The 14,374-nt window shown below is 30.0% G+C and overlaps 1 protein-coding gene across 4 annotated transcripts in view; it reads right to left on the bottom strand.

Moving 5' to 3' along the window:
• LOC106467240 (threonine--tRNA ligase, cytoplasmic-like) overlaps positions 1–13,760 on the bottom strand; it is a 47,185-nt gene extending 33,425 nt beyond the window's left edge. The window contains exons 1-3 of one of the 4 annotated variants that reach the window (XM_013927570.2): positions 13,709–13,760; positions 8,027–8,068; positions 5,603–5,784 (exon numbers count right to left, since the gene is read on the bottom strand). In XM_013927570.2, coding sequence (XP_013783024.1) covers positions 5,603–5,784; positions 8,027–8,050 — 206 coding nt within the window. In that variant the 5' untranslated portion in view covers positions 8,051–8,068; positions 13,709–13,760. Of the gene's footprint in view, positions 1–5,602; positions 5,785–8,026; positions 8,069–11,002; positions 11,021–13,313; positions 13,427–13,574 lie in introns of those variants that run through there. The other 3 variants (XM_022395375.1, XM_013927569.2, XM_022395376.1) reach the window with 3 other exon arrangements.
• Between the last annotated feature and the right edge of the window lie 614 nt (positions 13,761–14,374).

Below are 14,374 nucleotides of genomic sequence, written 5' to 3'. Positions count from 1 at the left end.
CGCTATTCAATCCCGATAAATTGTCTCGCTTTATCTGGCACACTTATATACAAGAATAGAGGGTGCCTAGCAAATACTGGATTATTCGTGATGTTCCCCGATCCTTCCAGAATCCCATGACATGTTACCAGCGTCATGTGACTTCCACTGTCGTAACAATACTTTAAAAACTGGGCATTGTTAGTATTTACTCAGACCATAATCCTTCAAATAATAAAACCTCTCACAAAGAAAAAAAATTAAGAGAGAAACAAGATTTTAAAATGCAAGCTGAATCCTGAAAGGATAATAATTTCTTAGAAAATTAAAATATATGGTTTGAAATGAGCAGAAAAATTTTCTAAAAAATTAGTGAGTGAATTGTTTACAGGTGAAACCCCTCAGAGCTTTGCAGGAATATAAGTTTGAAAATTGTTTCCATTTTCCTTTGAAATTACACTAAGTAAATAAATGACAAAATATTACTTCTAAAATATTTAACTTGAAAATTGCTGAAACAGCATTACAATTATTAATTTTACTTTAAATTTTTTTAAAGTAATTTCTAGCACAGAGAATGGGTGAAAAGGAATTAGCTCCTTTTTGAGAAGATAAAAATGAATTCAAATTAAATATTAGAAGTGCAAGTTACAATAAAACTGATTCTATGTACTTAAATATATTTTGAATTCTTGGAGTTCATAGATGCAAGCAAGAGTGCAGCAATATTATATTATGGGCCTCTGGATGTACTTTCGATCCATTTCCTTAAACATTGATTCAGTATTATGAATTTTTTCGAATGTTTTCAAACAGAATTTGGTTTGGTTGTTGTTAAGCAGAAAACTATACAATAAACTATCTGTGCTCTGACCACCACTGAGACATTGGGGGCTTAAACAGAGTTAAACTTTTGTTTCATTATAATCTACATAAAGACTATTTAGTTTTATGTAAAAAATTTATATTATGATATGTTTAACTTAAAACAAAATAATTTTCTTATTTTTATTCCTATCTGAATCAATAAAATTGTTTTCAACATTTCAAAAACACACAACTAACTATTCAAAAACACAGGGAAATCTTAAAATAAAAAGTTGTAATGATACTTAACACAAGTGCACAATGTCTGCTAATAAGTAAGGTATCTAAGATATAGCTAGAAGCTGCAAGTTCTGAAAACAAATACTGCAGTTGATACTTACATACATACATTATATATATATATATATATGATCAAAACTTTTGAATACAGCTAAGTAATCTGAATGTGATTTGAAAATGTAAGTGTAACATTCAAAGTTTTTCCTTCTCTCGTGTAAAACAGTTGTATATAACATGTCTTACCCTTTTCTTTATTAACTAATATCTTCATGCCTAATTTTGGACCAATCACAAATGTCACAAAAAATAACAATGGTTAATTAAAGTAGAACATGACAGTAATATGCTAATAACAAATAATTGTTAAAGTGTTAACTTTATAGTGTTGCAATCAAATACTTTAAACCAATTTCATTTGAAATAATATTATTTATTCAGAATACCAAGGTATCTTTACTCACTATTCAATTTGAGAAGTTCAATTAGCATTTCAAATGGTATTTTTTTTGCCAAGAATAAAACTTTTGAAATCCTTTTTAACCCTTTTTTATATGGGTTTGGTCATTTTGCCCAACCTTGCTAATATAACCATGAAACTATACACACTATAACTTTCAATGCATTATGCATATCTTCACAAAACTTGGTTAGCTTTCAGTAAACACCAGTTATTTTGATTAAGTATTTGTCTGAATTTATGGCAACAAATTTAGACTTATTAGTCCGAGTGCAAGGTGATTTAACATTAAGATTAAAAGTACTTTTCATCTTACAATTTCAGAATTTCATTTGCATAACTTCTAGAGCCTCTTAAATATATATCAAAAGTTTTTATCCAGTAAAACTTTAGATGTTATCTGCATTTTTCTGTCACAACACTGTATATGGGCTTGGTCCATTTGACCAACCCTGTAACCACTACAACAAATTATGAAATAAAACTAAATTAACCCCCTTTTTTTTCTAGAATGACTGCATATTTTTAAAGACAAGTACATATTATCTATTCTTACAGCCAAAGCTAATATAATTCAAATCTCTTGATTGTTTAGAGTTATTACTTTACTGCAAATTAAATTAGTGCCAAATCAAATTATTACAGCAGGGAAGCTTTGTATAAACAACCTTAATAAGTTTTTGATTTTTACATTCGAGTTCTTTTATAAAAATAAATAAAAATAGACAAAAAAAACAAGTAATTCAGTACTTTAATTTGGGTCTCATACATTTTTGCTCTCGAAGACTCAATGAAAGTTAACCCTATTTCTTTTATAGAGGTGTTTTTAGAACTTTACTCATTCTTATTTATTTTAAATATGCAATTTAGAAACAAAATATTAACAACCAACAAAAAAAACGATGTCCTAAAACTATTATAATTTAACCGAGTTTCTAACTAAGCTACATGTGTGTTAAGATAATTTCCTTACCTGATCGAGGTGATCTTAATGATAGTAAACTATGAAATCGAAGTAGAACAACTAGCCTCTTAAAGAAAGTATTTAATTAAAATTTTCTTTTTCAATTGGTTATAAATAGCCCAACAGCAAATATCAGAGAGAAGTATTGACATTTTATAAAGACAGCATGCACTAGGAGGAGCATGGTGTGAGAGTTTCAGTTTATGGCACATTACTCATTAAAGCATAAATGGAAGCCATAAGTTTTCATTTTAGCTCAAGAATATTTAATGTACAAATGTGTAACTCTTGAAAAGCCTGGAATATAGAGATGGAAAAAGACTGAAATGGGAAGTTTTAAGTAATGAAGTGTCACGTAATACATTAAAATGGTGACTGAGAATTTATTTTAATATTTCCTTCTGAAATTAAAACTTGTAAAATATTAAAATTTTAATTATAAACTATGTTTTGATACCAAGTTTATTGACATAAGAAAGTAGTTTATACAAATTTTGAACAACTATGTAAATAGGACATTAAATGTGGACTTTGGCCTACCTGTATATATATATGGATAACAACAGTAGCTGAACAGCTAGAATTGAAATTTACTTGATGTACTTTTTCCATGTGAAACTACTTTAAACAAACACGTCTTATTGAAAAGTAAGTGGGATACAATTTCATATTTATGAAGAAATGACTACATGAATTCTACATCAATATATGTAGTTGAGTCAGCAAACATTGACCTTATTGATGTAGAGAAGCACACTGATTTAATTAACTTTACACCATGATAAGCAGCAATAAGAATTTAACATTCACACCTCTGTTAACACTCAATTCCAACAGTAACAATGATTTTGAGCTGACAACTTAAAACCTACCAAATCTTAATTGCCTAGAAAAAGGAACTGTCTAATCAATTCAGAGTGTACTGCTTCATGCTGACAGTTTACAAAACTTAAAGCATTGAAAATATGAACTTAAATATACAATATTACGTGTATGTGTATTATTTACACTTTTATTCATATATGCCTCCTTAGTTTCGTTGAATCAATGAAACTTAAAAAGGAATGGATTTTCACATTCTATGCAGATAGGAATAGCTAATCAAGTTCAACACATATTTCACAAATATTCATATGTACTTCACTTAAATATGTTTTTAGTGCAAAGCTTTACAACAGTCTATTTATGCTCTATCCACCAAGGGGAATTAAATCTGAAGGTTTTAGCATCGTAAGTCTATAAACTTACTACTTTCCCACAGGGGAACAATGTAACTAGTTTATTTGAAGATTATTTTTGTTAGAATATCTGAATCTTTGTTTGAGTAACTTGAGTTTTACTACAGTCGCAAGTTAGTAAAAACAGATTTAAATCACTCTAACTTAATATTTGTTTTTCAGGTTTTTTAAACACAAAAAAGAATTTCAGGGAAAAATCTTACCAATGCACTATATGAAAACAACTAAACTTAAAAATTGATAACATGGAAAACAATTCCATGTGACTACGCTGTAGATACTGCCAATTTTCTTCAAAAATTCTATGTGGAACACTTCCTTGAAACAGACAAATATAGGTGATATCAACATCAAAGAAAAGTAAATATATAATGTAGCTGAATTATTTTTCTCACTACAAGCTCAGTCAATTTGATTGAGTTTGTGACCCCAAAGTGACCATCATCATTTCCATATTATAACTTTTAACATGTTTTGTGTATCGTCACAAAATGTGGCAAGCTTTCAGTAAACATTACAACTCTTTTGTATACAAAAAAATCATATACTTAAATTATTTTTACTAAAAAATTTCTTGTTGACTGTTCTGAGTGCAAAGTGATTTTCATGTCAAGATTAAAAATACTTTTCTTCATCTTAAAATTGTTAAATTTCATTTTCATAATCTATAAAACCTCCTAAACAAATACCATGCATTTTTTTCAGTAAGTGGCAAGTGAGTCTGATGTTCTAGTTTATGGCTCCATAAACAAATAAGATTGAAAGCTGTAAGACTTATGCTTTGCCTGTGTAATATCTGTGTAGTAATGTGTAATTTATAATAAATTCCATACTTCTCGGAGAGATGTAACTAAATTAGTGAAGAGGAAAGACCCAGAGAACAAATGTCACAATTCTCACACTAAAGGAGGTCGAGGATTTTTAAAATATTTCTCTAAAAAAAATTAAGAACTTAAAGATTATACAGTATTAAAATGTATTTTTTAACTATATTTTGATGCCACAGTTATTCATATATACTGATAATAAAGTAGTTGTTTAATTAAATTTTGAATGTAACTCTAAAAAGTTGTGACATGTGCAATTTGACCTGGTTATTTCAGCCCTATTTTAATTTTTTTTATAATTAACATTTTCTACCTGGTTTTGTAATTGTCTCAACCTTTGGTTTTATGGAAATATTTAATGTACTAAATAATTAGTGGGGATTTTCTTGAAAATGTTAAACATATCAGTACATAACAAAAAAGTAAAATCACCGAAGAAAGCTAATTATGATGAAGGAAGTAAAAACCTTGTTTTCAAGCATACTTGTATTAGCATTAACAGAAGACCTTCACTGTTAACTTTCCACGTACAAAACAGTAGGTTAGGAGGGTCACAAAAACCAAAATTTAATTTTCCTGATTTTTTCAGTCAAAAAGTGTTATTTCCAGGCAGTTAGAAAGCATAATCTAACATTCATGTACATTAAGTCCAAACATGGAATATTGATTCAAAACTGAAATTTCAATTTTCCATTGTGATATATTCTAATGTATTTTTTACACGATATTTTCAGGTTTTTATAGATTTTTTTAAAATTTCAACATTTCCACGAGCTTAATATTTCTCCAAAACAGTCTACACGAAACATATATTAGAAAAAACAATAACCTTTCCTCCCCCTGTTCTTTATGCACAGCAGAACCTATTTCAATTTTCTGGGATTTTCATTAATTATACTAAATTTAAAAATACATTAAGGAATAAAAAAAAGGATAACTTCTTAAATACTTAGGTTTCAGTTCTTCTCTATGTGATCTATCTATTACGTAGCAAATTAATAAAAATGCAGTTTCTAAATACATTTTTTACCTTATTCCTTGTGCTACTTGATATGGTGTGGTACACCAAGACTGGGCTTCAAGAACTCTCCCATCTGGTAGGGTGACTTTGATAGGCTCTGACTGTTTTTCTGCTAATTGTTGTTCATACTTTGCACGAAACTGATTCCATAATTCAATTCTGTCCTGAATGTAGGATGGCCATGGATTTAACTGTAAAATGTGTACAAAACATGAAATAAACAGATATAAAAAACATAAAATCATATACATACATATGCACATCCACACACGATTTGCAAATAATTATGGAAATACACAGGTGATACACATACAGGAATCCTGAACTTTGAGTGATTGCAGCTAAATGGTCACTTTACCAATTGTACAACATATTACTACAGAAAATACAAAGGAAATGTGAGTGCACTGAACACTGTATATATTTGATTGAAACAGAATAATATGCCTTGTTTCTATATAACTATTAGTTTATTAGCATTTTAATAACATTGTTTCAAATGTTATGCATTACTACCCAACTTAACCAATTTGTTTGGCTGCTGTTTAACCTACTCAGTCAATTTCCATATAAACCAATACAGCTTAACTAATTTTGATATTGTAACTTTGTGATGTCCAAGCAATGGTGAGAAGTGTTCCATTGGCCTCTTTTTCCTTTCACGCTTGGAATCACAGGCTTTCTGGAAGATGAATCCCTATTCAACAGGTCTTGCTTCTGAGGGAGTGAAATGATGGATAAGAATGTGTTTTCCAGCAGTCAGGGTGCCATCAATTTTGTCTAGATTTCCAACATTATTGGTGTAGATGCAGCCCACATTTATATCAATCCTTTAGAATGTTGCACTGTAGATGTTGTACTTTGACCACAATACCATTCTCTTTTCTTCCATCAAAGAAATTACTGTTGACTGTTGCCAAATAACTTCAATTAATTTGTAAAGAGTATGCACCTCCAGCTTAGTTCATCTCATTGTTAAAGTCTCATTTCAGCCTTTTGGTTTGGTTATCTCTTCTAATTAGCAGCTTTTGAGTAACTACACATCTACCAAGACCACTTCATGGCTAATGAGTATCTAACTGCTCTAGAGGTAATATTAATATCTGTACTAACAACTCGATGATTGGCAAGCCATTTATACTGTCATGCACACAATAGGCATACCCTGACTCTGGACTTTTTACCTTATCTACTTTTATTATCAACATTAGTTTCATGTATCCTTTTTAGAGTTTCCATACAGTTTGGCAGTGTCTGATCAATTTATTACTAGGATGACCGCTAATCACAGTGTAAAGTATTAACAAATGATTGTGCCATTAATTTTCATAGAATAGATGAGGAGCAATCAGTCCTGTAATATTTGCATTTTATACGCATTTGATTCTTTGCAAAATGTTCAGGTACAGATATGGCCAATCTACTTAAATAGACATTTGCATGGCATGGAAAGAGCTTAAAGTAGTGTAAAATCAATGTTGAATATTTCTAAGAGAGAAAATATTAATGTTCTTTTAAATTAGTATATATATGTTATTAATTTAAATACTTTAAGCTCTGACACAATGCCACATTCAAAATGTTTAAATGATTTAACTGAAAAACATGAAATTGGAAATTAATCAATTACAGTTACAACTTCTAAAACATCAAAATGACAGTGCAAGTCATTTATGGAGCTATTGTTTGCACTATACGAGATTTGCTAAGGTCCATTCATATATCATGTTGCTCAACATAAAAATAAACAAATAAAACAACAAAAACTACAATACAAACAGCCATAAATTTAACCAATTTTCAACTGATGTTTTTATTTCCTGTCAGTAATATTAAATTAAAATGCTACATAAAGTTACTATAAACTTGGAACAAGGTTGATGTAAATTACTTAAAGCTAAAAATAAGCAATATATTAATTGAAAAGCATCTAACTTTAAACATAAATATTACTATTAATGTAGATGTGGAGATAGTGACATACAAACTATAAAGGGAAAGATTTTGACTGAAGAAAAATGGAAAATGCCATGCTTGATGACATGATGTCTATTTAACACATTTTAGTGAATAAAAATTTTGTTTATTAGATTACTTGTGTTTGCTATTCATGTTCAGTTTATTCTCTGCATGACATTCCTGCAAAGCGTGGAATTATTTAGTTAGGTGTTGGATATCAACATACCCAAATTATACACAAATAAAATGAACAAGTGGAAAATTTTATCTCAGTGGTTTACTGTAACTGTACTAAAACTGAACACTGATTTTTTATTTAGCTTGAAAATATCATATTTGTAATCTTGAGATTCAGCTGTAACACTGATGTTCTTATTTCCATAGGTGGTCGCAATAAAATTTAACCTAACTGAATATATGTTTGAATATACTTTCTCCATATACAATATTTTTTAACTTTGATGAACATAGTACCTCAGCCATTTTCATTTCAGCCATTTCTTTTTTCGATTTTACCTGAAAAAAGGTGAAAAATAATTTATAATAAAAAAGTTATTTGCATTCAAATTCATATTTTCAAATAAACCTTCCACGAGTACAGATTTGTAAACACACTTTAAACATACCTACTTATGAAAACAGCTCTAACTTCAGTGTCCCAAGTTTGTTACATATACTGTGACAGGTGATATGAAGTCAAATACACATAATTTTACAAGATCACGAAAATGAGTAGGTAGAATGACAATCAATAGCTTTATATATGTATATGAAATTGTTTGCATTTAAATAACAAGTTCAATTATTTAATATTACTTCAAACTTTTAAAAAGTAATCCAATTCTTATCAACAGGATAAGTCCCCAGTTGTGAAAGTTAAAGATACTGCTTCTGTTCTTGAAAGGTGTTATTAGAAGACTACATTCTAGGAAGTTTTAGATGATGTTTCAAGCTGCTAGCACAAATATTCATTATATTTAATGAAAAACTGTGAAGGCAGCTCAGAATATCATCATTCAAAACTGCCTCACATACCTAAATTAACTTAGGTTTCTGTATGGTGAATTAAAAAGGACACAAAATCCCATAAATATTCCTTCATTAACACTGTCTTTCAAGTATATTCTACTCTCTCTAAACCTTTTTTCAAGTAAGGTCTGTTTCTGTTGAAGTAACCAAAATAATAAAAAAAAAACTTTACGACAATACTGTGAAAGTGAAGGTTGTAGCTCTGAACAAGATTTTTGTGGTGAATAGATCAACAGAATAGAGAAGTTTAGATGAAAGTTTAAATAACAAAATTCAAACATATGTTAACAAGCAATTTGCTTTTCATATTTTTATTCAAAAGCTTTTTAATCAGGTTGTCGATAACATGTAAAACACTGCACAAAACAATTAATGAACAACAGAAATTTTTAATATTATAGCTAAGACAATACACCTATTATGAACACAATTCTATCACTCACAGCTCAGAATTAAAGCTAGTAAACTAAAAAAAAATCATGTTTTTTTTCCCTGATTCCTCTTAATCCCTTCATGATTGAACACAAAGATTAGACTATTGGTTTCTAAGGCTTTGACATTTAAACCATGGCATAAGATGGGGTACTTCGGACTTTGTTGATCCAGATACTCGTGACTTAGATACATAGCTAGGCAGTTAGCAGAATTTGCCAATTGATTAAAATGTCTGAAGGCAATTGGCTGGCAAAGATTTTTTCTTTTTTTGCTGTTGCCAAACTGCTAACTAGTGGGGAAAGGCAACTGGCTGGCAGCATAAGTTACCAAATTATTATTTTCTATGTGATATATATATATCATGTTTTAGGGAAAACTATACTAAATAATTAGTCAAATTTAATGGATTAATGAGACCACCAATTAATATATTTTTAGAAAATACCACTAATTGCTCAACTTTACCTGTACCTGATGAAGACAGGCCAAGGTTCTGTTGAAGCATGTAACATGTTTCATAAATATCATTATGCTTACAAATCATTGTTTGTTAATTTACTACTGTATTGAGAATGTTGAGGTATTACAGAATAACTTGGATAAATTGTTAAGTTTGACAAATATCTGAGGAAATGTGAAATAACTTAATTACTGTAATTGCAAGATAATGCATAATTTTCAAAATACACAAGAGTTCAATTCCAACAGAAAATTTTAATAATCTGATGATGTCCCTATCAATATCATTCATATGACGGCAAAAGAAAGGCCCAACTGACCCTCCTGAGGTACTCTGCTAGTACCAATGATCCAGTTTGACTGGACTCCATTAATAATAACCTGCTTTTGCCCATCCAATCACCCTAAAATATAATTAACTAGTCTTTTAGCTAATATTTTTTGTTGCACCTTATCAAAAGGTTCTTGAAAATCTAACTACATCAAGTTCATATTCTTGACTTTTTCCAGATAATAAGTAACATCTTCATAAAAGACAATAGATTAGTAACACAAGATTTTCTTTCAGTGGATCCATTATGGCTATAATTTATAATACCATATTTCACTAAATTACTTTGTAAAGCTTCTTTGATACTCTAGAATATTCCCACTATGTAAATACACGAGACTAACTAGCCTATAATTTTCAGGGCAACTCTTATCACCCCCTATAAAAATAGGAGTACCATGTGCCACAACTCTCCGATTATCAACTTCCTGCTCATTCTCTGCTGACCTATAAGAATTGAGAGGAGCTCACATATCTGATTTCCGACTTCCCTTTACACCCCTGAAGAAAACTATCTGGCCCTACTTTAATCTCTTAATTTTTCTCCTTACCATCAAGGAACTAAATATCTACAAAATTCATGTCAAGTCCAGTATTCCCCACAGAACAGTTAAAAAACTTAAAATCTCATAAGCTTTCAATAATAACCTTGCCAATGACATCTTTTAATGACCCAATTCTCATTATAACATCTTGCTTACATTTAACATACTTAAAATATCTTTGCATTAGTTTTAATATTATCAGCCAGGTTGTTTCTCGTAAGCCCATTTTTGGATTTTCCAATTTCTCTTTTAATGAAATATCTAACTTACCTATTGTTCTCTAAATCTTCAAACTATCTGTCAATGTATACTTCTTAAACTTAAGAAACTGATTTCCAATTTTCTCCTTGATGTTTTTAGTAAACCAATTAAGATTTATCTCCCATAATATTCATTACCTTTTTGTAAAAACATACTTACAAGCACTATATTTTTGAATATTTAACAACTTTGTCTCACATCACCTTTTAACTCATTATCCCAATTCAGTAATGATAAATTTCTGTCATGTCCTCAAAATTGGTTTTCTGAAAATTAGGAACTAAAATAATATTTTTTTTTATTATCTCAACATTTACCAAAATACCAAACCTAATTAAACAATGACCACTCTTCCCAAATAATCCCCTATTTCAGCTCTTGCAATCATACCTTGTTAGTGCTTCCAATGAATTTAAAATAGCATCTACCTTCTTTGTCTCTTTGACCATTTGGTATTCAAGACCATCCAGAATTACTTCAAATTTCTGCCAATCACTATCTAACTCCATCCAATCACAATCAATGTATCTAAAATTAGTCTTCCATAATTACTCTTATTAGCAATGACTCTGATCTTATTATATAATTAGCATAAAATACCCATGCTCCACCGCAGGATTCTAAGGTACCCTCATGATTCACAGAGGCCTCAATATATCAGTCAGCATCTCCATATTTTAATTATTTCTACAGCTACCAGAATTCACCAATTTTGTAATTGATTTGTCTTTTGTCATTTCCCAAATTTAATTCAAGTCTATTGAAAAGCAAATACTTTTAATTTAGCTCTTCAAATTCGTTTTTTTCTTCCTGCATTTGTATATAAATTATTTTCATTCTCCAATTTCTCCAATATTCTCCGATTCATATTTTTCTTACAGATGCTTGTTGCCATTTCCCAAACTTAGTTCAAATCAACTTTTTTTCTTTAATTCTCAGATTTCTACTTTTCTTCCATGTTTGTGTTGAAAAAAGGTATTTGGCAGAAAGCCTGAACCTATTGTTCATTCAGTAAGTGAGAATTAGAAAAAATATGACACTTTTCTACAGACTTTCAGGAAGCAGAAGCATGGGGCTTAAGGGCTATAGGGCAAAAAATTGGCCAAAATATTTTTGCATCAAATATAGTAAACAATACCCAAGTGTAAACCCTCAGAATCCCCATAGTGAGCATATCAAATTTCAGGTCTCTATGTTCTTTCCTCTGTTATTATTATTATAGATTTTTTCCTTTTATGACACCTTCTGTTTGATCAGATAGCCTATAACAATTACCACTAAAATTTTCTATCATTGAAATTCCTCACTGAAAATACACAAAATAAAAAATCATGACACTCACAAAAATCAACCTGTAGAATATCATTTGTGTCTTCAATTCCATAACTCATATGAAGATCCATTCCACTCCCTCTCTTAAAAGGTCTATAACTATTAACTTAGAATTTCAAAATAAGTTATATTAATAATATTCTCCAAACTAACCAAAGTTTTCATAATACCCATTATGGAAACTTTGTTTAGTTTGGACCCTTGAACTCATCTATTATATTTCTACTACTTCTAACATTAGAATAATAGCAAATAAGCTTATTCTCAAATCCCCTATGCTTATCTTTAAGTCTGGCCTATTTTATTAATCATTATCATTAAACTTAAGCACTGAATCTCCTTTATTCAAATCTCCTTGTTGCCTAGCTATCCTACAAATTTAATTTCAATTTTCTAAGCTCTCTCTCTCACACCACTATGAAACTTGAAAGTTTAGTTTAAATAAAGTATTTTAAAAGAATATATTTAGAGCTTCAAAAACATCTTACTATCTAATCTGCTTAAGTGAAGCCCATCTCTAGCAAAGAATTCAACCCTACCCTAAAAACAATCCTACCAGTTGCTCCAACTCCAAGCATATCCTTTCTTTTATTTAAGCTTTTTTATCTTGTTACACAATGTATTTCTGAATCTAGTCCAAATCAGCAGTCCGAAAGGTGCACAAATACTTTTCTAACACTAAATCTCTGAAGCAACTACTGTGAAGTACACTTTCTAACATTATTTTCTCCTACAGCAATTGAACTGTCCATACAATATCTTATTCTCTAACAGTGGACCTGGCAAGCAAGCTATAGTGTTCATTTTCTATTGCTTTTCAGTCTCCACTACAAATAGCTTTATCCAGATATTTAATGATATAGTCTCCCACAAAGAAAACCTCTTTATCATCTTTTTCCTCATTGCATACAGTAAAAACACTAAATGGTTCAAACTAAAAGCTAGGACTGTGTAGGTGACTCCTCTACAGGCCTGCTGTAATATTAAAATTTGAAATATTAAATTTGTAATATAACTGTAATTCACGATTAATACATATTACATATACAGCTTTTACAAGTTTAAAACCAAGTAAACACAATGGTGAAAATGACCAAATAATGTTACTTGTAGTTGTACTAACTTAAATCTACATGTGCCTTTTCAGATTTGCCTTATACTGTGTTCACTGTTAATATTAACACACCTTAAACATTTGTTTTATTGACAATCACTATCACTCCACGAACACAATTTATCCCTACAAGTACAAAATATTACATGATAATAATATTAATAATTAACAGTAATTTCAGTATAGTCTAGCAATACACTACAGTAAATTATTAAATACTTAAAATAGAACACCTTTTGTTGTTATTCAACTTACACGCAATTATTTGTACTTTCATTAGCGCAATAAACGATAACACTTAAACTGAAGTGATGAATTAAGACTTATCGAGATAACACGTGCGTTTCTACTTATTACAAATGTGACTTATTAATGTTGCATCATTCTTAAATACAGTACACAAGGTGCAATACAGAAAACTGCAATGTCACTCTAGCGGTAAAAATACAAACTTATTAATACTAAACAAGTAAACAAACTACCCATGAGAACGACTCTATGAGTATGATTACGAACCCTTTTGTTTATGTGGTATCGTTGATATGAAATATTTGAAGGGCGTACTCTCTTGAAGATACAGAATAAATTGGCACGGAAAAGCATTCCTTAAAATCTAGAAACAAGTGTAAAATGAAATTAAAATAAATTACGCTCGTCGTGACTTTTCTCGACCATCGAGGTTTATTTCTTCTACCACTTTGTCGGCCATGTTGCTACTTATAATAGAGGGGTAGTCCAAAAATTAACGCAACAACGTAATTACAAAATTCGCTCTTTTAATGAAAAACGATCAAGCGATTATTAAAAAGAATGTTTTAAAATAAATAACTCTAGCTAATATTGATTTTGTGTTTTTTAAAGAAATGGCAAAAAGTAAGGTTACCTAATGAAGACTGTATAACAAAACTACCGCTTAAACTAATATTCGTGTTCCTCTTTATTCGCCATCATTTCTACGCTCTTTGGAAATGGACTCTTTGGTATTTAGTATAGTTATCTCCACCCTGGGCCTTGGAAGCTCAACAGTAACCTTAAGAATGGATGCTGCAGTTATTCCCAGCACCTCATTTATACTACCAAAGTATATCCATGGTTTTCTGCCTTATTCACATCTCTTTCGACAGTCTTGTACTGTTCGATATGTTTTAAACATATCCCTCTATTTCATATCACAAACATCTGAGGATACATTGTAACATTTCATTTACATGTCCTGTGTTGTCGTAACCCGTACAAGAAATTAATGTCGCTTTTATGTATATGAAGAATCTCAAACAACTTATATATCAAAACAAAACTTTATTAAAATAAAGTGA

This window comes from Limulus polyphemus, unplaced genomic scaffold (genome assembly GCF_000517525.1).
Source record: "Limulus polyphemus unplaced genomic scaffold, Limulus_polyphemus-2.1.2 Scaffold2540, whole genome shotgun sequence".
In the NCBI taxonomy this organism is placed as follows: domain Eukaryota; kingdom Metazoa; phylum Arthropoda; class Merostomata; order Xiphosura; family Limulidae; genus Limulus; species Limulus polyphemus.
This window is presented reverse-complemented; position numbering and strand designations above follow the sequence as displayed.